Source organism: Cupressus sempervirens, chromosome 11, assembly GCF_028749045.1.
Source record: "Cupressus sempervirens isolate cs-2001-9-10 chromosome 11, ASM2874904v1, whole genome shotgun sequence".
NCBI classification, from domain to species: domain Eukaryota; kingdom Viridiplantae; phylum Streptophyta; class Pinopsida; order Cupressales; family Cupressaceae; genus Cupressus; species Cupressus sempervirens.
The window spans coordinates 568,380,245-568,402,608 of record NC_143128.1 but is presented as its reverse complement, the minus strand read 5'-3'; the positions used below and the strand labels follow the sequence as shown (position 1 = coordinate 568,402,608).

General features: G+C 36.2%; 1 protein-coding gene across 4 annotated transcripts in view; it reads right to left on the bottom strand.

The window, feature by feature from the left end:
• Nucleotides 1-22,364, bottom strand: part of LOC149530900 (uncharacterized) — a 359,431-nt gene that overhangs the window by 202,240 nt on the left and 134,827 nt on the right. For all 4 annotated transcript variants that reach the window (XR_016359208.1, XM_089811737.1, XM_089811740.1 and 1 more), the window contains 3 exons: nt 15,239-15,369; nt 11,590-11,722; nt 10,284-10,412 (listed from right to left, as the gene is read on the bottom strand). Coding sequence is in view for 3 of the 4 variants with exons in the window: in XM_089811737.1 (XP_089667863.1) it covers nt 10,284-10,412; nt 11,590-11,722; nt 15,239-15,369 (393 nt within the window). In the remaining variant the exon portion in view is untranslated. The remainder of the gene's footprint in view (nt 1-10,283; nt 10,413-11,589; nt 11,723-15,238; nt 15,370-22,364) is intronic.

Here is a 22,364-nt window from a genome sequence, read left to right as displayed (position 1 = left end):
AGCCTTCGATGAGTTGAAAACAAGGTTGTTGGGTGCCTCCATTCTTGCATTCCCTAATTGGGAAAAGGAGTTTCATGTCTGCGTGGATGCATCAAATTATGCCATCGGAGCCACCTTGGCTTAGGAAGGGGCGCATGAACTGGATCACCTGATATACTTTGCAATTTGGTTGTTGCCCGATGTAGAGAAGAATTATAGCACCACGGAAAGAGAAGTCCTCACAATGGTTTACTTTGTTCATAAGTTTCAACACTACCTATTGGCTAACTTGTTTACTTTCTATGTGGACCACCAAGCTCTCATGTACTTGGTCAATAAGCCCATCACCCAAGGGAGAGTAAGTCGATGGTTCCTACTCCACGAATTCACATTCAGAATTGTGGTATGGCCAGGGCATAGCCACATGATTATCGATCAACTATCACATATCAAGTCTCGAAAGCCACCTATCGGAGTCAATGATGAATTTCCCGATGCACATCTATTTTTGATTGTTGTACTCTCCTAGTGGTATACCAGTATAGCAGAGTATTTATCCATAGCCCAGTTCCCATGGGACATGCCCCTAGGAGAATAGAGAAATCTCGTTCTATGAACCAAGACTTTTCAATTGATTGATGGATTACTATATAAATAGGGGCAGACCAGGTACTTAGACAATGTGTGATGAAAGAACTACAAGGAGTAATTCAAGAAGCTCACAAAGGAGCAATGGGCAGACACATGAGTCCCGATACGAGAGCAAGGAAGGTACTCCTAGCAGGCTTATGGTGGTTGACACTGCATAATGATGCGAGAGAATGGATTGTGGAATGAAACACTTATCAATGAGAAGGCAAACCTCTAAAACACAACTTCATGTCACTCAAACCTTCACTAAATGGGTAGAAGCACAAGTACTCTCAGACAACTCTGCACTGAGCACAGCGAAGTTCATTTTTGAACAAATCACAATGAGGTATGGAATCCTAGTCCAACTTATCAGTGATAGAGGTGGACATTTTGTGAACCATGTTATCAAGTTGCTCACCATTGAATTTAAAATCTTCCACACTCTGTCAAGTCTGAAATATCCTCCAGCAAATGGTCAGGCGGAGACAACTAATAAAATTATGGTAGGCATTATCTATAAGTCACGCAGAGTTGAGGAGGATTGGGAGGAAAAATTACCCTCCATTTTGTGGGCCTATTGCACCTCCTACAAGTTGACCTCGGCACACACACCCTTTCAACTAATGTACAAGCAAGAGGCAGAAGTACCTGTAGAGTTTATGGTACTAAGTCTGCAAATAGCTATTGATAACCAGCTCATCGACATGGAGAGCCTAAGGGAGAGGCTCTATACCTTAAACAAATTGGATGAGAAGAGGGCGATGGCTCAAGAAACAACCAATGTGGCACAATGGAGGCGATTTTGGCATGACAAATATCTTCAACAGATGAGATTTCAACTACGCCAACTAATCTTGAAGTTTAATGGAAGGAACAAAATCGAGCCCAACAAGTTCAAAGTAAAGTGGCTCAAGTCCTTTAAAACTTAGGAGGTTGGACCTAATGGATCGATCAAACTAAGGACACTTGACAGTCGAGAAATTCCTGACACCGTGAATGGTTCGAAGCTAAAAAATTTATTACTAGAGGCACAAAGACCAGAGAGGTAACGATTCATGCGTGGAAAGGAGGAATAACTTAGACTTAGGTACAATAAAAAAATAAAAAATAATAATTTTAGAGAACAAAGTGATCTACAAACCACATGGACATGGTGAAACGAAGAAAAGGTCTAAGTAAAAGTCTGTGTGGCAAGGAAAATCACACTTAAGTTTTGTACGCCAATGCTAGTAAGACATTCTACAATATAATGACGAGTAAAAGCACAATCAATGTATGAACCCAATTGAAGAGTTCGCATTCAGTGAATAAAAACACTATATGGTGCATTGAATAAGCAAGATACACATTTGGCCGACACTATTGATTGAAGGAACAAAGAACCATGTGGATGGGATATAGCAAAAGAAATGACACCATACGTCAATTAAAAGAGACCAAAGATCCTGCAGCATCTAGCATCACACATTGTATGCTGCCTACAAGCTTCTAAAGGCAAATAAGAAGATTGCATGGGAGAAAGGGAAAATCAAAGTCACCATAGGGCTTGCAAAGTCTGTCACCATGCAATTTATCTAGTCGTGTAACAAGTCAACATAATAAGACAACCCGAACACTGTACAAATGGGCTCACAGCATATGTGTAGAAAGGAGACAACTTGCAAAGAAGAGAACTGCCTCGTCGTACTACAACTACAAAGGGAAATAAGAGTTGAGTTAATTTCTAAACATTGAAGCGTTGATGAGAGGAGGCCAAACAGAACAAATAAGGACACAACCACAAGAGTGAGCAAGGCACGATGGAGCATAGAAGAAAACTCTAAACATAGAAGAAAGATACCAAAAAACAATCACTGAGGGAAACACATGACGTGGAGAGACGAACTCACAATGATATTCATGATTTGGGGCAGCCGTAAAGAGTGAGAACGAAGCTTCAAGGCACCACTGGAAGGTAGAGCACCCGACCATTGCAGACAAACACCAAACCCACATGTGGAAGTAGAAAGCCTAAGAGGTTGTCACAATGCATTTTGCCAGCAACTGAGAATACATCGGCGTCTATAACTAGGGACTGAGCAGACCACACAAACAACAACAAAGAGTAGAGAAGGTGCCATACAGAAAGGCATCTCTCAGCCTAGAAGTCATTCGGTTGAAGAGCACACAAGAGAAGCCCTACCCATTTTCCTTTCCTACGCAAACAACAAACAAGAAAATTAATATGTAGTCGGCTAGAAAAAGGAGTAGGAAAGCAAGGTTACAGGCTGGAAACTCAACTAGAATCAATATAAATTTGAAAAAGCATGCACAAACTCTACTCTCAGGCGTAAGAGTTGTGGAAGGAACGAACACAAACAAGAAAAAGAAAATAAGGCCAAAGGTACAAGGACAGCAGATGGCCTATGCAAGTTCTGAGAAAGAATATCTAACGACACAATCAATCACTTTTGAAGGACTGGACGACTTTGTAATGTCCCCATTTTTGTCACTATCAAAGTTTCAGGGATTAGCCTATTATTGTTATCCTCGTACACTAATTATTGTGGATAGAGGGTCTTTTGAGGCAGTGGCTTGGCTTGAGAGAGTCTTAACTTCTCCACAATTCAGTAAGCTACAAGTTGGTCTCCGTTTGGCTCAAATTGAACTTCATTTGGGCTTAGTTTCATGTACTTACTATTTGTGGTAAGTTGGGTGTTGATAGAGATAGACCCTTTCTATTTTTGGAAAGTTCATTTGGTCACATGGAGAAATAATGACTGACGTATTGTAAATTCAAATCTAAGATTTTATTCTGAGTTTGGCATTGGCAATTGTGCTAAGGTATACAATTGGCCATTTCTCCTACTATTTTACTGTAGCTAAGGAGAGTTTTGTGTTGAAGAATTTCACTGCCATTGGGAAAATTATTAAATTTGTACCTACATTTTCTGTTCGAAGGGATTGGCTGATTATTGAAGTCTATAGGCAGTGTTTGGTTAGATGAGTTTCAGATGTGCAGAATTGGGAGGCTACGATTCGTTTGGTTGTGCTAAGATTAGAATTTGAAGAGATTGACATCCATCCTGGCATTACATTCCAAGTTGTGTTTGATGAGGAAGCTAGTTAGTTATTGTATATTTCATTTCCAAATTTATTGTGTCTACTTGCAACACTATTGTGTCATGTCCAATAAATGAAATTGTGCTAAGGCATTTAATAAAGTGGGGAGTTGCTCATTAATTGTTTGCCAATATATTCTGATATCAATTTCGAGTCAATTTCCAAATGTATCAAATTACTGAAAGAGTGGAGAATCAATTCTCATATTGGTATCATATATAGTTATGCGCATCTATCCATCTCCAGTTCATTTGCTTGAGTTTCGAGTTCACTTGCCAACTGTTTGACGAATTGTCAAACATCTAAATAATTGATGTATTTTGAAGTTATAACCAGCTAGGGTTGTTAGAGACTTGGATTGCAAGAAATGGTGGCATAAGAGTGTTGATACTCTAGACAATCTGCTTATCAAAGACAATTTGCGAAGAGGACAGGTGCACTGGATTATCCAAATGTCCATCTTTTCTATCAGAGATTTTGAGGGTTACTTAAGAGCGATGGTTGAAAAATTTGATAGCTTCTCAAAACGAAGCACGGTTCCCTACCTAGGCCATACGATAAAGATTATTTCACAGGAGCCGAGTTTCAAAGAGTATTTAGGTTGCCAGATAAGGGGGTTAAGGTTGAGTTGAAGCTCAAGAAAATGACTCAGGAGAATAAAGATTTCTACATTAGGCTGATCTATAGAAAGAACCTCCTTGCTACAGAGGAGTCTCTTCGGAGGTCATCGCACAATAGAGGAATCAAGAAGGAATAACTCAAAGAAGGTCACTGAAGATGTCTCATGCATGTCGTGAAGAGTCAGCCGACTAGTTCAAGTCATGCCTCCGATATCTCTTTTCCACAGGTTTCTTTGATAAATAATCTAATAGGCAGCAAATTGTATTATTGGGCTACTTTATTATCAGAGCGCATGTATGAGTTCATGACACTCAAGCATAAAACTTTTTATATGCCCCATTATGCAATTAGGCTACTCCTGGACGCCATGGTTAGATAGGTTCCACATGACATTTTGTCTAAGGAGATCAGTGTGGAACCATTGGCACCTGGCAAGCCTCCCATTATGAGATGGTGCCACCTAGATACGCCTGGTGGACAGAAGGTGACAAGTTAGAAATGGGCCATACAAGAGATAGATGCTCACAAATATACTGATAGCGGGCGATGGGAGACAATAAGGAGTGGGAGTGCCATAGATGAAGACAACACTCAAGCAGACGAGGAGGATGAGACAAAGGTAGTGTCGGAGCCTTGATTACTGTTTGTGCATCCTATGTTGTCTCTCACAGCACAATTGGTGCCCACTAGAGGTGTTATTCCCATCCTAGCGTTTGGCCGAAGTAGGACCCCTATTGTTATGACTCCACCAGTTGTGAGTACGACTAGATTTCCCATGATAGTACTCGCGCCAGAGCCTGCGAAAGCAAAAGCCCTTGTTGTAGTTCCTGAGATGGAGAGTGAGATGCCTTAAGTGGCTAAGACAGTTTCGGTAGAGATGTGACCTAGGAGGTTGGACTGAGGGAGAGTCTAGGGGTAGAAGGCAGCATATCATGGGTCTGACATGAGGTGATTACGTTGGATGCTATGGTAACAATTGATATAGCACTGTTGGCTGACCTTGTGAGAGATAGTTGCAAGGGTATGCCTCAGAAGGAGGTAGGCCTCAAAAGGAGGCAGTGATGGACCATGCGAGTGCTTATCTAATGAAGAGGTTTCAGATTTCCCTAGACACTCTAGGGCCCTCCATTCAGTCCCCCATCAGATTTGGGTTAAACATCATGTTTACATATCTAAAACAAAAGAATTATAACAGTGGTATTAACATCTCTTTTAGATAGCATATTGGTTCGTAAACAAGTTTTTGTATTAATTAAATCATGTGATAATATCATCTATAGTTACCCTCTGTGGTGTTTGGGAACTTCAAGACTTCTATATACTGATATTAATGTAAATTGTTGTAGTGAAACAAATTTTATATTCAGTTGACAAAAGAGGAAATCCTGAAAAAAGGTTTAAATAAGATATATTTTAATTTCCCCAATTCCTTACGTTTACTTGAACTAACAATGATCTTAGCCTAATGGAAGATTGCAAGAAAAGTCAAGCAGCAAAGCAGAAGGAAGCTGTCATTACAATACAATCTTAGCAGAAGTCACTGTGCAAACTACATAGAATTCTTGTACTCCTCACAAGTCTGAGGCAATGTTGGTATTCAGGAGAACAAACGAGTCATTATAAAAAGCAATGCAATGATTGCAAATATATAGAGACAATAATGAAAATTAGGATGTTATAATCTTTATATATGTGAGGGAAGGAATCCCTTCTCATAATCCTCCACTTTTTAGAGGCAATTGTAAGTAAACAAGACGATTTCGTCCCAGGCAAGACTATGGATTTTCTTCCCCGTTTTTTCCCACATGCCTGCACTTTGAACAGGGAAAAAAACAAAACATGACTGTAAATTAATTTAAAATAATAAAATACTGGCAATAGCAGCCTATTATCGATTAAAAAAAACATGTTCTTTACATTATAAACTTTCATTAAACTCTTGATAACTACCAATATCATCTCACAGGGATAATCCATCCACTTTCAAAATAAAGATATGATGTTGACTAATCACCTTGGTGACTTACTATAAATACTAAGTATGAGCAAAACATCCAAGTGACTTGCTGAAAATAGTAAGTGTGAATCAAGTGTCTTAAATGGCACACAACAAATAAAATAGAACACTGACCTGAAGAATACTCAAATAAGCACTGAAAATTTGGGGACATTACAATATCAAAAAGATCAAACTAGAAGATCAAGATTGGTAACTTCAAAGTTCAAAAAAAGTGATGTAGATTTTAAGAATATCAAAAAGATCAAACAAGAATCACTAAACATTCTGGTATTTAGAAACACGAACCCTGGATGCCCCTGAAGGAGGTATATTTCAGAATTCGATTCTCGTACATTTTGTTCCTGGAATAGCCTAGATAAACCCACAATTCAGTAACTTAAGTATCAACATTTGAAACATTGTGCTCCTCCTCCAACAAACTTTAAACCTTAGTAGATTTTATTAAATAAAACAAAATAATAAACCCATATAGTGAGTATAGCCAACAAGCATGTGAAAGTGGCACTTTAAGTATTTTACTATTGATAATGATATGATATGATATGATATGATAGATTTTAATGACGTCCGCGAGGCTAAAGTTAAAGAAATAAAAATTAGATACATTGTAATAACATTATAAAGTTATAAACTACTAAGACCTAAAACTAAAATGAAAATTTGGAAATGTTTGTTGGCGATAGTCATGGAGATTGTTGGGACCCTACGACTTGCCCCAAATGGTGCCAACATACGACCTGCAACCTGGGAGATCCTCTGATGTCCACATTCTCACTACCCTCTGACGTCTACACTCTCTGGCTGAAACCACCCTTCGGCCACATGTCCACCTTCACAAAACTACAACCATCATTCAACATGCAAAACTACAACCACCACATGTTGTAAAGAGTGTGGCATGGGTGCATTCACAGTCTCCTTACAAACGACAGGCTACAACCACAACAAATGATAATAGAGCAAAGACGATGGGCTACAACCACAAAATCTGGAAAATGACAACTAAACTACTGTGTACGAATTTGGTGCCAAACTTTAACAATTTTTTTTTGGTTTTTTATGGGTTCACTGAATTTTGAACCTGAAGCCGAAAATTTGGTGAACCCTATGACTAAGTCTACAAGTGTAATAGTTGGACAAGGGTATTCAAACTAGAATAGCACTTTAGAAGTGATACTGTAGCAAAATGGAAACTAGAAATAATAAATCAATCTTCTCTACACAATTATGATTCTTGGATGAAACTGCATTAAGAAATAAGAGAGGTGTTTCCTCTACTATATGGAAACAAAAGAGTTTTTTTGTACTTTGAATCTCAACATTTTAGGGTTTCCATCCTCAAGTGAGATAGTTGGACATAGGTGTTCAATGCATAGTTTAAAATATAGCGAGAAAAATGAAAATACCGTGAGATATCAAAAGTCAACTTGCCACCTGATATTATCAGGCAAAAAAATGGCAGTGATATTTCCTATTTCACAGCCCAAAATTATTGGAAATAATACCAAAAACCCGCAGCTTCTTTGCCAAAATTTCGGTCAACAAACCACGTCAGTGCTGGTCAAAGTTTTTTAGTTTTTTTTAACTTTCACGCCGTGAACAAAAGCTTGTTTTCTGCAGTCAATGAAAGCTTATTTGCTGCCGTTTTCTCCCCTCACCATTTCGCTTGTCCACAATTGCCTCACTGTTGTTTGTGGGTGAAACTGATTTTGAATAGGTAACGACCTCTATAGTTTTTGTCATTATTTCCTAAGCTTAAGACGCAATAGAAACTGTTTCAGCTCATTGTTTTAAGACACTTCTATCATCGTGTTCTTCTTCACTTCAAACTTTGGCTTTGGAGGCTTTGGATTACAATTTATACTTAGCTTTCCCTTTTGGCCATTTGGAGCATGGCCAACCAGCTTGATTTCCTACTTTGACTTTAATCTTATTTGATATAGGATATGTTATACAAGAATGCAAACAACTCTTACAAATCCCATTTGTTCTGGTCTAACTGTATAAAGCATGTAAAAGTTATTTGATATAGGATATGTTATACAAGAATGCAAACTTTTATTGATATATGATGAATATCTCAAATCATTATATGTTCTACAAATTTGGTGTGTATGTATGCATTTTTTTAAAGATTTTAAGAAAGTGTATATTTTCAAATGTTCAATAAAAATGTCGATTTATTGTCGAATCTTTTGCCAAGTTTTTGTTGATTCCGAGATCTTCAAAAATTTGGGCTGGCCAAGATATTGTCAAGACCGAATTTTTAAACTATGGTTCAATGTATAAATCAACAAAAGAATTTGGTTGTATAGAAATCAAACAATCTACTTATGGGAGATGGCCTCTTTTATAGACTCCTTTTTAATGCCAACATTTTGGACTCCATTTTTTCTTCCAAAAGTGCTCCACTAGAAATAGTTTAATCAAAAAATTACAAAAGTCCTTATTATGTACTGCAATCGAAAAACAAGAGAAGTTTTTTCCTCTACCACATGGAAACAAAAGAGAGTTTTCGTCCTCTAGATTGCTATAGTTTGAGGCTTTTCATCCTCAAATGCAATAGTTGGACATAGGTTTTCAAACTATCAAAAGGAGTTTTAGTTTATAGAAATTGAATAATTGCCTTATGAGAGATTGCTCTTTTATAGACTCCTTTATGGTTTTAACTCCATTTTATTTCCTCCAAAAGTGCTCTAAAAATATTTATTTTTAAATATTACAAAAAGCCTCATTAAGTGCCATTTAGACGGCCCATTTATGTAACTAGTAATAATATTTAGGTTGCTTTTTTGAAACGATTTTTAAATAGTAGTATTGGACCTAACTTGAAATATTATCATTAAACTAACTCAGTAACTTTATCCATTAGCCCACAAGAAATAAAGAAATGGGTCCCCATTTAATTTAAATAGAAAAGGAGATAAGATAATGATATTAATGTCCAACAAAAGACCAAAAAGAGGTCTATGGGACTGAAATATTACAACAAAGCAGGGCTGAAGCCAACAGGAGCACACAAAGGTGTCCGAAGAAAAGCAACAACAAACAAATACAAGCAACAGAAAGCACTAGGAGTCTTTCTTGGGTGAGAAGAAATCAGTCACAGAATGATACACGTGTCGATGCCTAGAGGTACTACACTATCTCCGACCTGTCCCACAAGAGTGTTGCTGGTGCCTATAAGCAGAACAGGATCTGACGCATCTAGAAAGATCACTAGGCTGAATAGAGCTAGAGGGCCTTTTCACACCATGCAAGGGGGATAAAGGTGTAAAAAAGGCAGTAATGAGCTAAGTAGATGAGTGCCGGTGTGGAAGTAGGGTCTGAATCATGTTATCCCGGAGCATAGTGGCCTCACGCAGATACAGTGCAAGGCATCTCTGATCATAATAGCTGAAGAAATCATAGAGAGAGAAGCACTCTCTGAACAAACAAAAGAACCTCCCTCTGGTCTCATAATAAATAGGGCATCGACAAGACAACATATTTGAAATTTATTATGTGTCTAAATTATTCCTATACTTAAATATGCATCCCTTGCCATTCTAGAAACCTGTTTTAAAATTAGCAATCATTCATGCACCATGCAATGCAATTAGCAAAATGAAAAATATTTACATTCTACAGTTGATGGAGTAAAGATTAAACTATCATTTTTATTCTCTATCTTTGTCTTTATGCTATTAAAATGCCTTCAAATAATCAAAATAGTACTTTTTATTTCTAGGAATACTTCTATATTTTTTTGGAAAACTACTTTTTTCCTTATTATTTTGAGAAAATCTCATTATTCTGGTTTGAAGAAAAAATATCCGCCAAAAGAATTTTTCTGCTATTTATTGAGCACATTTATTAGTGCAACTTCATTGCAAAATCCTGTTACTATTAATATGCAGATCATCATATAAGAAAGCAACAAGTTTACCCTGGAAAAGGAAGCCAGGCTACACAAATCTGCTTGTACTTGAGCCAAGTTTTGTGGACTTTCATCAATTTCCCATCCCTCACACAAGGGAACACCATCAAGTATTGCCTGTGCTTGGCCATAAAACATCTGCAACAAAGACAGAAAAATAGTAGCAATATTATATTATGTCCTTAAAATTTAAATGCAACCGAAGCATTTTCATGATTTGTGGTCAAGAATTAAACTATTGAGTGATTAAAAATGTTTTCTTCTAAATACTTAATATGTCCAAGCCAAGGGAAAAACAACACTTAACATTGCACATTGCACATTGCGAAAAGAATGATAAGCTTTGAAATGTAAAGAAATGATTCTATAAAATAGGCAAATACTGTACAGGCATGAAGCGATACTAGGTCACAGAACATTATAGATTCTCAAAAAGAACAAATAAAGAATATTCTTATAAACTATTAAAAAATGCATCAGCCTTCAGACTCTAGCACATCTAAAATAATAAAGTGGCACCTGGAGACATTCACTTTCGAGACACTTTTACACTTGAAGAAAGTCACCTTGAAATCCAGACTCGTAAATATGCCAGAGCATTTACTCAGTTTATGAATCTTTAAAAATAAATCCACTAAAATCGATTTATAAATTAAAGTTTTCTAACAAGAAATAATGCACTTCACATTAAACCTGGTAACAGAAGATTACATCAGTTAATACTTAAAATTATTAATGTACTTTAAAATGCAGATAAACCTAATCCAACAGAGGATAAGCAAACCAAAGAAAATGTGGATTTCTAATATTGAGAATAATTTGGTTGTTGATTCTTTATTTTAGACTTATATTTTTCTTTTAGATATGCATTCTTTTTCTATTAAGCTATAAAACAGTTTTACTGGTAATTTTAAGCTTCCTCTACTTTCTTTTGTTCTCTCTTTCATTATTAAGGTTCCTGAGAACTTCATCTCATTTATAGAGAGATAGTTCTATATTTAAATAAAAAAATGTTAGATACAACATCGTAGGGAAAAACAAAGGTTATGAGGAAAAATGCAATGGTTGAATTGCTCATTTCGACAAGAATTTAACATTTTTAAAATTTAAGATGCGAAAAGTTCTGAAATGACATTTTATAATGTTTCCAGTTTAACTGCAGCTGTGTCTTCAAAGTAATCTTAAGCTTACTCAACCTCTTGTTCTCCAGACTTTCATATTTATAGTTCCATTGACTTGGAAAGATGGTTTTTTTCCAATTAAAACTACAGAGGTATACAACCATAGGAAAAGGTATGAATTAAAAAGTACAAACCTGATGACGAGATCGAATAACTGTTCTTCCAAACCAACTATTTACAACTTCAAAATCATTATCTGGATCAACTGTCCAAATGACACTCACAGCTAGTCTATCCTGCCCTCCACGAAGAGAGCATAAATTTTCACTGCCATACAACAAACAAATTCAAATTAGTTTTATAAACACAAGAACAAACAAAAAGTATCCTAATGATATTATCAGAACAATAATACTGATTTTTCCAGATTATAAAACAAATTAGATTTGGGTTAAACTTACAAGTCTGCTGGACACACCATTGAATGATTAATTATAAAGCAACAAATGACCTACAGCTTTTGTATCTTATTGATTTTGAATATATTGACTTGTCTAGGTTCTACCCATATCTATTCAACCCCCTTCTTTTGGGGGGCTTATTGCTTTAATCCCAAATATTTGGTCTAATAATATACATGACAAAAATATTTAGTTAATTATCATGGTTATAACTTATAAGATTCATTAGGACTCAATCTCAAACCTAACCAACTAAACCAAGGCCCGTAGAAATGTGACACAGGTCCCCAACAAGTTTCCTAATTGGTAGATTGGGCAAGTCCCAATGGGTAGACTCAAGCAGGTCTATGAAAATAAGAAGAAAATAATTAAAAATCAAAGAAGCTTAAATGTAAAATTATGAAAATAGAGATTTTTAAGGGTGGGACAATCTTTGGAGCAGAGTTAAAAGCATAGACCAAAATAGTGCAGACTTATCACTCATATGTCTACTTACCGCAATAAGTTGAGCTAGGCGCAAAAACACGTAACTTTCACACCAAAAAACTATCACCAAGAAGTTGGTAAAATATCGCAGATAAGTTGGTAAAAAATCGCCGAGAAGTTAGTAAACTATCACAATATTTTGCCAACATATTGGTTGCAATTCATTTGTAGGGACTGACAACCAAAGAAAGATGCATATTGCATTTTTTTTATTGCAACTTGGTGTCTGGAGAGGGAAAAAGGGTTTGGAGGAGAAAGAATGTGATTGGCAGCATTGTATGGCAATTTGTTGTGGATTTGGAGCAGTTCCGAAGAAAATTTTCAAGTAAATTTGGATTCGCAAGTTCCTAACTTTTTACTAATAAGTTACCAACTTATCTCCATTATTTATTTTTGCCCTTGGCGATAAGTTGTTGATAACAATATTTTGAACAATGGCTAAAAGCATTAAAATTAAGAAAAACAGCATGCAGCATAAAGACCTTTGTAGTTTCAAAATGCTTTCATCAATTAATGGTGGCAATTGCTCCACCCCTCAACCCTACCCTATATCATTACAAAGAGCACACCAAGGGTGTTTCACTTTACACCACTGTCTAGTATTAAAAAGATACGAAATCATTTCAGACCATGTTAGATGGAAGAGAAACACTATTTTATTCTTTTGAATTTTTCCCTATTAAATTCTTACTAAATGAACTACATTTGTAGTTCTAGTTTGCAAAGTCAAACCTTATCCTCAGAAATGCTCCTATAGCAGCATTTGAAAACTTGTTTGAGATACAATCGCATCACTCCATGTAGAGCTAGTAATGCTATGTTTAAAAATATAAGCTCCTTTCTACCATATTTGATGACTCCATATTGTGCTTTTTGTTTTTCAATGCCATGAATATCATAATCCAAGACTTTTCTACACCTGTAAGTTATAACAATTGATTGACAATATTTATATATTGTCATTTCCTTGTGTTAAAATCTATTTCATACTTATATGATCAATGTATAGTTGTGTATATGATCAGAGAGATCTATTTTCATTAGGTTATTGTGTCTTCGCAGTTTCTATAATAAAAAGTGCATGACAAAAGTTTTAATCGCATGAGAATTTTTCTGTTTCATGGTCTTTTCAATTTTTCCAGTCTTGTCGAAGCCTAAACACGAACTCCAGATCCAAGACAAAAATCAACTTGCCAATTCAAAGTCCTGTAACATTGTCGTTATTACATATGACAACATCAAGAGATGAAAACTAATGCAAATTATACTCAAAAGTATTACCAGGTTATCACAAAGATTTCGTTTATTATTAGATATGATAATATCAGGAAACAAAAAAAAAAGTTAATAGTGAAACTAAAATGATGTTAAAAAAATGTTGCTAATTTGAAAATAAACTAAAATCCCAATAGTAAAAGAGTCTAGCTAGTACAGTGTGAACCCAAGCCAAGTGAACCCTAAAAAATTTGAAATAATAATGTTATATATTAAACATTTAAGATAAGCTTGGGTAAATAAGGCATCTTTCTACAGAGGATAGAATGATGAAGAATTAAAGACAAATGTTTCCTATTATAGCAATCAAATGATGGACCAACCTTCACAAAATCAATCGCTGTGAGAAAATGAATACAAGGTGTTATGCTATCCATGAGAGGACAACCAAAACTAAGGACACCTAGAATAGTGAACCTGATAGCTCACAAAAAAAGTCTCCTATAAACATCCCTAATATTCAATGTCAACCATCTAGTATTAGCATGTACATGGTCAAGAATTTTTGAATGAAGATAGGAAGAGGATGACAAGGGTCATCGAACCATATAAATCTAGATATGATAGATATGGAATATTTAGAAAGAACAGGGATGAAAACACTTCCCTTGATGCTCATAGGGGACATGATGTCAGCAATGTGTCAACATTGGGAAGGGCAATTGTAGCCTCCAAGTACTTGACATTTTGAAATTTCAACCGCTATAATATGAATGATGAGTTCTTGAATATAAAAGTCAATTGGTTTCCGTACAGGACCCAACACTTGAAGGCAGCTGCATCTAGAAGATAAAGAACCAAGATTCCCGAGATCCATGTACAAGCAATAGTATCTTAATTAAATCCCTTCAATGGGGGAATGATGGAATTTAAAGTGCTACTCTATTTCCTATAACCTCCAAAAATGCCAATCAAATTCAAATCATCAGTTATTTAAACGTAATTTAAATACAAACTTTATTTCCTAATATAAAACCAACTGTTTTTTTGTAAAGCATATATCATAAGGAAAAAGCCTAAAAGATGCTTTAAGGAAAAAAGTATTAATCTATGTTCATGTCTATATACTAGTAGAGCTACAAAATGCTTTGTTCACACCTAGTCTTACTTATATGGCTAGATGCAGAGATCATAAACTCAGACTCAGATAGCACTCGGCATGCCCAAACTCTTCAACTTGGCCAAAAACTTGGTAAATACTCGGCAACTTAGAAAGCAATTAAAAAATAAAATATCTTGAAGCAATATGTTTTTTTCAGAAAAAATCAATTACAGAATGTATTTAAATAAAAATTTGGCATCTTCTTAGAGAAATGCACGCTTTTATAGCAAAAAAAAAAACATGTTAACAAGACATTTTAACCAGCGCTTTACCTGTGTAGATATTATTAGCCATGGTTTTTTGTGTCTATAAAATTGCAAGAGTTAAACTTGTGAAAACTCACACAGCAAAATAAAATAGAGTACTCAGCAACTCAGGGAGTGCTAACAGAGTTTGCAAACTATAGCTAGATGTGCTTATGTCTCATTTCCCTTTTTTCCCTTTTTTCACAACCCAGCAAAATAAGTTGTATGATTTATGCTGGTTATATCCCTATGGACTATAAATTATCTATATTACCTCAAGATAGCTGGTAGCATGTGATAAGTGTCTCCTACTAAATATACAGTTGTACCACGTGTACGAGCTTCAAGATCTAACATAGAATCCTGCTTAACAAAGTATGATACATCTGCAATGTGAACTCCAACCTACAAAGAAGTAATTCAACATATCCATTAACGTAACACAGAGAGAAAGAAATCTGAACAAACATCCAAGAATGGAAAATCAGTAAACATCAAAAAGTTATTGGATTAGAAGAAAAAAAACGCCTTCAATTTCTTTGTTTGAAAAGGATTTAGGGACATGATTATACATGATCAAAACTCATTAAGTGGGATTAACAGCTCCAGATAAATAATTCCATGGACACACAAGAATTACAACGAATATACTAATACAGCTTTGCAACATATATATCTATGGAATCCAAAGCACAAACACACAATTTCAGACTAGCAAATTTACCTTAATACCAAAAGTGTTATTATGACGTATGTGGGAGCCATGATCAGTATGAGAAAATGAATTGAGAGAGAACAATGTTTATATTCATTGAATTTATTAATGATTTCCTCATTTTATTGAAGAGGACATGATTATACTAAGAGGGGTTCTGAATTGGTATAATTACGGCTTTTACCGATTTAACTTTATCGACCACAACAATATTATTTACTAAATTCCAACAATCATGCACATAGGAACACATTAACACAATGTTTTACACAGAAACCCTACTAAGCGAAAACCATGGCAAATCAATTCTTTTATACAATTCTTCTTTTACAATGTTCGTAGGTACCATCTTATTAGAGAAACCAACCCTTACATTCACTTCACAAGCACCAAATCACTAGAGGCACCAACTTCTCACTCAAATTTCCACCTTACCATTGATGCTTCAACAACGGATGATGGATAAACCTTTTCTCCACAACTTTTGCTATAGATCTCTTCTTAAAACTGCTATAATCTCTTCTCAAATCTGCTATTAACTTTTAGTTAACTTTTTCCCAACTTCTGCCTTAGCTTTTCTCCACATTTGACTTATATCTTTCCTCAAGTTCTCCTCACACTTCTACTCCAAAAGCTGCATCACATACACTTATGAGTCTTCCTTCAATTCTCCTTCACATCTATACTAAAAACCGCATAAACCTGACTATAACTCTGCATGTATATATAGTTCATGTTCTTCAAATACGACTGCTCATGTTCTACAAATATAATTGCACAAATGCTTGATGCCTGATATATCTTTTATCTTTCTGTTTTTTTGTTTCATAGTGAATGATCTTCATATATCTTTTCATTCATCACCATTCATCTCATTAATGGCTTATCCTCATATTATTTATGTTGGAAGCTTCAAACTTAATCACTACAGTCACTGCCTTTGAAAACTTAATCACAACCTTTATCGATAATTACCATGTTCTCATTATATCCCACTGCTGATCTTATTATCCTCTCTTCACCATAGCTGACTTCAATATATTATCAAAGCTTTTCAATCTTCCATCACAGCCATACTTCTAGTAGTATATCTGTTGTTGAATTAAAATTATTGTTGGTAGCATTTTTTCTGACTAGAATTAATCGTGTGTCATTAAATAAGTATCAATGTATTGGATTATTGTTCTCTTGTAGTTGCTAGTTCTGGCAATTGATGCTCTTGACCAACTGCCAATTGCTATATACTTCAGGCTTGTATCGAGAACTAGGATATGATGGTTGTACAAACATTACATGTTGATAATAATGTTATGTCTTTCTGCCATATTGACGTGTTGTCTTGAATACCTATATTGAATGTGTTCATTATTATATTCTTGTCTATTTGGTAAGTATAAGAACCCTTTCTATTTCTGTCCTAAAGTTACTTCACAAATCTCACATGGATCATGTACACATTGTAGTTGTTAGCTCTGGTGGTTGGCACTCTTAACCAGCCCCTAAGTGCTATATATTTCAGGTTTGTAACAAAAACCGGAATATGATGGCTGTACAGACATTACATGTTGATAGTAAAATTATATCTTTCTACCATATTCCATTATACTTGTAGGTTGCTCATAGATGCAGTTTCTAGGGCCAAAGAAGTGGACGAGCAAAAAATAGAATGGAAACAATGTAGCTGCACCATTCTTTCAGATGGATATACAGATGGCAAAAACACCACCACCATTAATTTTTTGGTTTCTAGCAAGCATGATGCATTATTTTTTAAATCTATGGATGCCTCTAACAAGGTAATATTGTTCAAACTTTGGCTCTAATGTTAGAGCAAGTTATGATGGGGATCGGAATTGATAATACAGTACACTTTTTTGGACTCCTTGTGCAGCACATATCCTTGACCTTCCTTTGGGGAACATAGGAAAGCTAAATTGGGTGAAATCAGTTGCACAAGATGCAAGAAAAATCACAAAATACATCTACAATCGCCCTTGGGTTCTTTGCTCGATGAGAGAACACACCCAAGGGAAGGAGTTGGTAAGAGCAAGAGTCATAAGGTTTGCAATGAATTCCTTAATGCTACAAAGTATTTTACTACTTTGGCAGCTTTGAAGCGAATGTTTCGGAGTCAAGCATGGCTAGACTCAAGTTACTCAAAGAAGCCTGATGGAAAATGTTGCATACATTGATTCAACAACCAATTTGCACAAATAGTTACACAAATTGTGAAAGTAACTTGGGAACTTCAAAAGTTAAAAATTTGATTGTTTTGTATTCAAGTCTTTCATTATTAAATTGCAACTCTGATGATGATTGATAACATTTTTCTACTTTTCAATCATAGGTGTCGAAGCTCTTGGTTAGATTTCTCTGCTTGGTAGATCTGGTATCAAACCCTAGTGGGGTATCTTTAAGAGGTCATGGATAGCGCCAAAGAGACTATAAAAAATTTCTACAATCATTGTACTACTCAATACAAGTCAAGTTATAGTTGGAAAGAAATGCCATTTTCATAATGCAAAATGTATCAATATGTTTTGCATAGACAACTCATAGAACAATCCCATCTATTAGCATCCTAGCTAATGCCACAATAAAACTTAATCATTTAACTTATTAATTAGCCATTATTGATTGTTAATGAGCTTGTCAACAGAACATGCAGCCTTAAAGGATTTAAAAAGTATTAATAATAAATCACTCACTTGAATACAGACATAAGCAAATATCATGGCTACATAATCATCTAATAACTGTCTTAGATGCAAACACATGGTGTGCTACGATGTTCGGGTGAGTAACACAACCTCCTATAAGTCATGGACTTTTAGTTTTGATGCCATGGGTTTCATATTCCATGAGCTTTGTATATAAATGACGTGTGTGTGTGTGGATGTATATGTGTCTATATGTGTTATGTACGTATGTATGTATGTATATATGTGCATACGTATATATGTATCTACATGTGTGTGTAGATGTGTGTGTTATTTCCTTCAACTAAAATTTGTGTTCAGAGTTATTTGATCAATTCCTGTTTTCAAGGTCCAAAAGTGAATATATTCATGAGTTTTATATGCTTTCTATACAGACCTAGTAAGTCCCAAAGAAAAATTATGCCAACATATACTAAACCCAAACACCTGTACCCAATTTGTAATGTTCCCTTTTTAGCATTCATAACATGATGTTGTCGTTAGCCTATTTCCCCACGGTTCCATAGGCTAACCAGGACATTAAAGGGACTTTGAGGCCATTTGGCTTAGATAGTTTCAGTTGTAGGTCTTTCTAAGGGGTTTTGAGGCAACTTTGGGCATACTTACTATTTATAGTAAGTCATCTTAGACATGGTCAGACATCCAGTGGCAGCGGTATGTCGATGGTAATTGTTTTAAATCGACAAGAAGACTTATTTATCATTGATAAGATTTGTTATGCATTGATAAAGCTATTTTATAAAGTTAAATTTAAATATTTAACTTTATTAATGCATAGTCCCTTTTATTTTATAACACATTGGAGACATAAGTTACATAAAGGGAGTTATGTTTTATCCCACATTGAAAAAATGAAAGATTGAGCTCTTATGAGAACACTATAAAAGAAATGGAAGAGCTTCTTTTTAGTATGCTTGGATGAAGATTAATTTTATGTTGTTGGATATCTGATTATCGAACTTGGAGGACGGAATCCCTCTTTGCTAGCATTCTCTTCGCTGTTGAAAGACACAGTCAGGAGGATTAACGGTGTTTCCAAACACACTAGATTTCATTTAGTGTTTTGCTACAGTACGGATGAATAGTGTTTTGCTATAGTGCGCGTGAATAGTAGTTGCTACAATGCGCATGAATAGTGAATTTGCTACAGTGTGTGAACAGTATTTGCAACAAGTTTATTGTTTATTCTTGCTGATTTGGGGGTTTGGAAGGCTACCAACTACATCTGCAAAAATACTACAGCAACTAATTCCAGGTTTCTTCTGTCAAATTTTTATACTTTTGCATTGTAGTTGTTGAATACGAGACTGAAATTTGTTGCAGCGTGTTAAACAATTGTATGAGCACATTTACATGGCAAAAATTAATATTTAATTAGCAAATAAGAAGTTTCAGATTTTCCTATATATTGTAGTATGTGTGCCACAAAAATGCTATGTTGAGCTATTACGCAAACTAATTGATATCATAAAGTAGCTTGCAAGTTTCTTTATTTGGAAAAAATAGGGGAGGATACTACAGTGGTATCAGAGCATATAAGTCCTGCCATCTTGTGGGGGTCTTATAGGGAATTTGGAACAGCCGAATAGAGGGGAAAGTGTTTGACAAAATGTCAAAACACTAAAATCAAAGCATTTATGTTTGAGCATGCGACAAGGGCCTTATAATTTCCGCGATACCAGAGCAAGACAAAATAGGATTTCAAACCTGCAGAGCGAACAGTCTAGTTCATTCGTGCAGGTGGACATAGAATCCAGTCATACAGACACAGAGGAGGTATTCTTTGATCCAAACAGCAATATGGGTGACCGAGATGACAGGAATACAGGACTAGGCAGAGGCGGGAATGTCGGTCCAGATCAGGGAGAGGAAAGATTCTTAAAGTTATTAGACACCTTGGCACAGGGACAGCGATTAGCAGAGCAGAGAGCACAGGAACAAAGTCAGAGATTGGAGCTTATGATGCAAATGATGGCTCGTCAAATGGGGTTGAATGCTAATGTGGTTGGAGGAAATAATCAGAATCGTAATAATCAAGATGGGACACATAATGGAGGCGAACAAGTTGGGAACAATTTCGGCCATGCACCCCAGCAAACTAGGACAATGAGTTCGAGGCCCATGATTCCCACATTTCCTCCTAGAGCTCCAGAGCAGCCCATACCAGAGCCCTAGATCACTAATATACAGGACCAGTTGAGGAGAGATTGGGAAGCCGGAGGTCCAGATTTTACTGCTACAATTACCTTTAGGGAGTATATGGATGTGCGGATGAAGCATATGTCACGTGGACATGACAGGAACCAGAGCTATGAGCTACGGAAGAAAGTAGGGAAACTTCAATTACCATATTATGATGGCTCGGGGAAGTCTATAGCAAGAGCTTGAGTTCAAAAGCTTGACACATACTTTCAATTGAACCCTATGCCTGAGGAAGAAACTATTAAGTATGCAGCAATTCCCCTAGATGGGTTAGCACACGAGTGGTGGCATCATGGTATGGTCACTATGGGTCATGCACACATTACCTCATATGTGGAGTTTACGAAGAGACTGATTAAACGTTTTGACAGGAAGGATCCAGAACTCCATTTCAACGAGTTAGCTTAGCTTAAACAGTGGGGATCACTGGAAACATACATTTCAAAGTTTTAGAAACTTGAAGTATTAGTAACAGATGTATCTGAACGGAGGATATTGGTTCTATTTATGGATGGGTTAGCTGATCCGTTGAGGGGGTGGATTAAAGCTCTCAACCCTCCCACTTTGTAGGAAGCCATTAAGAAAGCTCGTGACATGGATTCCTCTTCAACTTCTAAAAATGAATTTCAGGCAAAGAGTTTCCCTTCGAGGAAAGATAAGGACATGAAACCTTTCCATAGAGAGGCTCAGCCACCTAAGGAGGAAAGTAAGAGTTTGGACAATGACGCACTTAATGATCTTAGGAAGAAGAAGCTTTTTTTTCATTCCAGGGAGCCTTGGGATTTGTCACATAAGTGTCCATTGAAAGCAAAAGCTAAGCAGATGGAGTACTTTTCAGCCGAAGAGTCAGTGGATGGAGATTCAAAGCAGTCATCAGAATCAGATGGAGATGATGATAATTCTTCACATGAGGAAGCACGCAATGATAGCATGATAGCTCAGCTGTCAAGTATACAAGAGGCCGTCACTTTTAGAGTTAAAGGAACTTTGGATGGACAGAGATTTGTGGCACTCATTGATACAGGGGCAACACATAACTTCATTGATGAGAAGTTTGTGTCACGCAGAGGGCTACATACAGAGGAGCATAGGGGATTTAAGGTGATGGTTGCCGATGGCTTCAAAATCGACTGTACCAAGAAGATCTCCAACTTGCAGCTTCGTTTGGGAGATTATGACATGACGGGAGATTTCTTTGTGGCCAACATTGGTGATCAGGATATGGTGCTTGGGATGAACTGGATGAAGTCTCTGGAAGAGTTCACATTTAACCTCCAAAAAATGGAAATAAGGTTTGAGGCAAATGGTAAGAAGATAGTGCTCAGAGGGTTGTCAGATGGGAGACTTCGAGTGGTGTCACTCAAGCGGATGCAGAGTTTCTTTAGACATGATCAGGTACAGAGGGCAGCAAAGTTTAGAGCAATGCCTGAGATGACAGAGTAGCATGAACAAAAGTATCCACCTGATGTACAAGAACTAATAACCAAACATACTAAGGTGTTTGGTGAGATACCTCCAAGGAGACCCCCGGATAGGGGAATCGAGCATGTTATTGAGTTAGAGGAAGGGGCTAAGCCAGTCATCATCACACCCTACCGCCATCCAAAGAGATATAAGGATGAAATAGAAAAGGCAATCAAGGAGTTGATTGACATGGGGCACATACGGCCAAGCAAGAGTCCTTTCGCTTCTTCAGTGGTATTGGTGAAGAAGAAGGATGGTACAATGAGGATGTGCAGTGATTATAGGGAGCTAAACAAGAA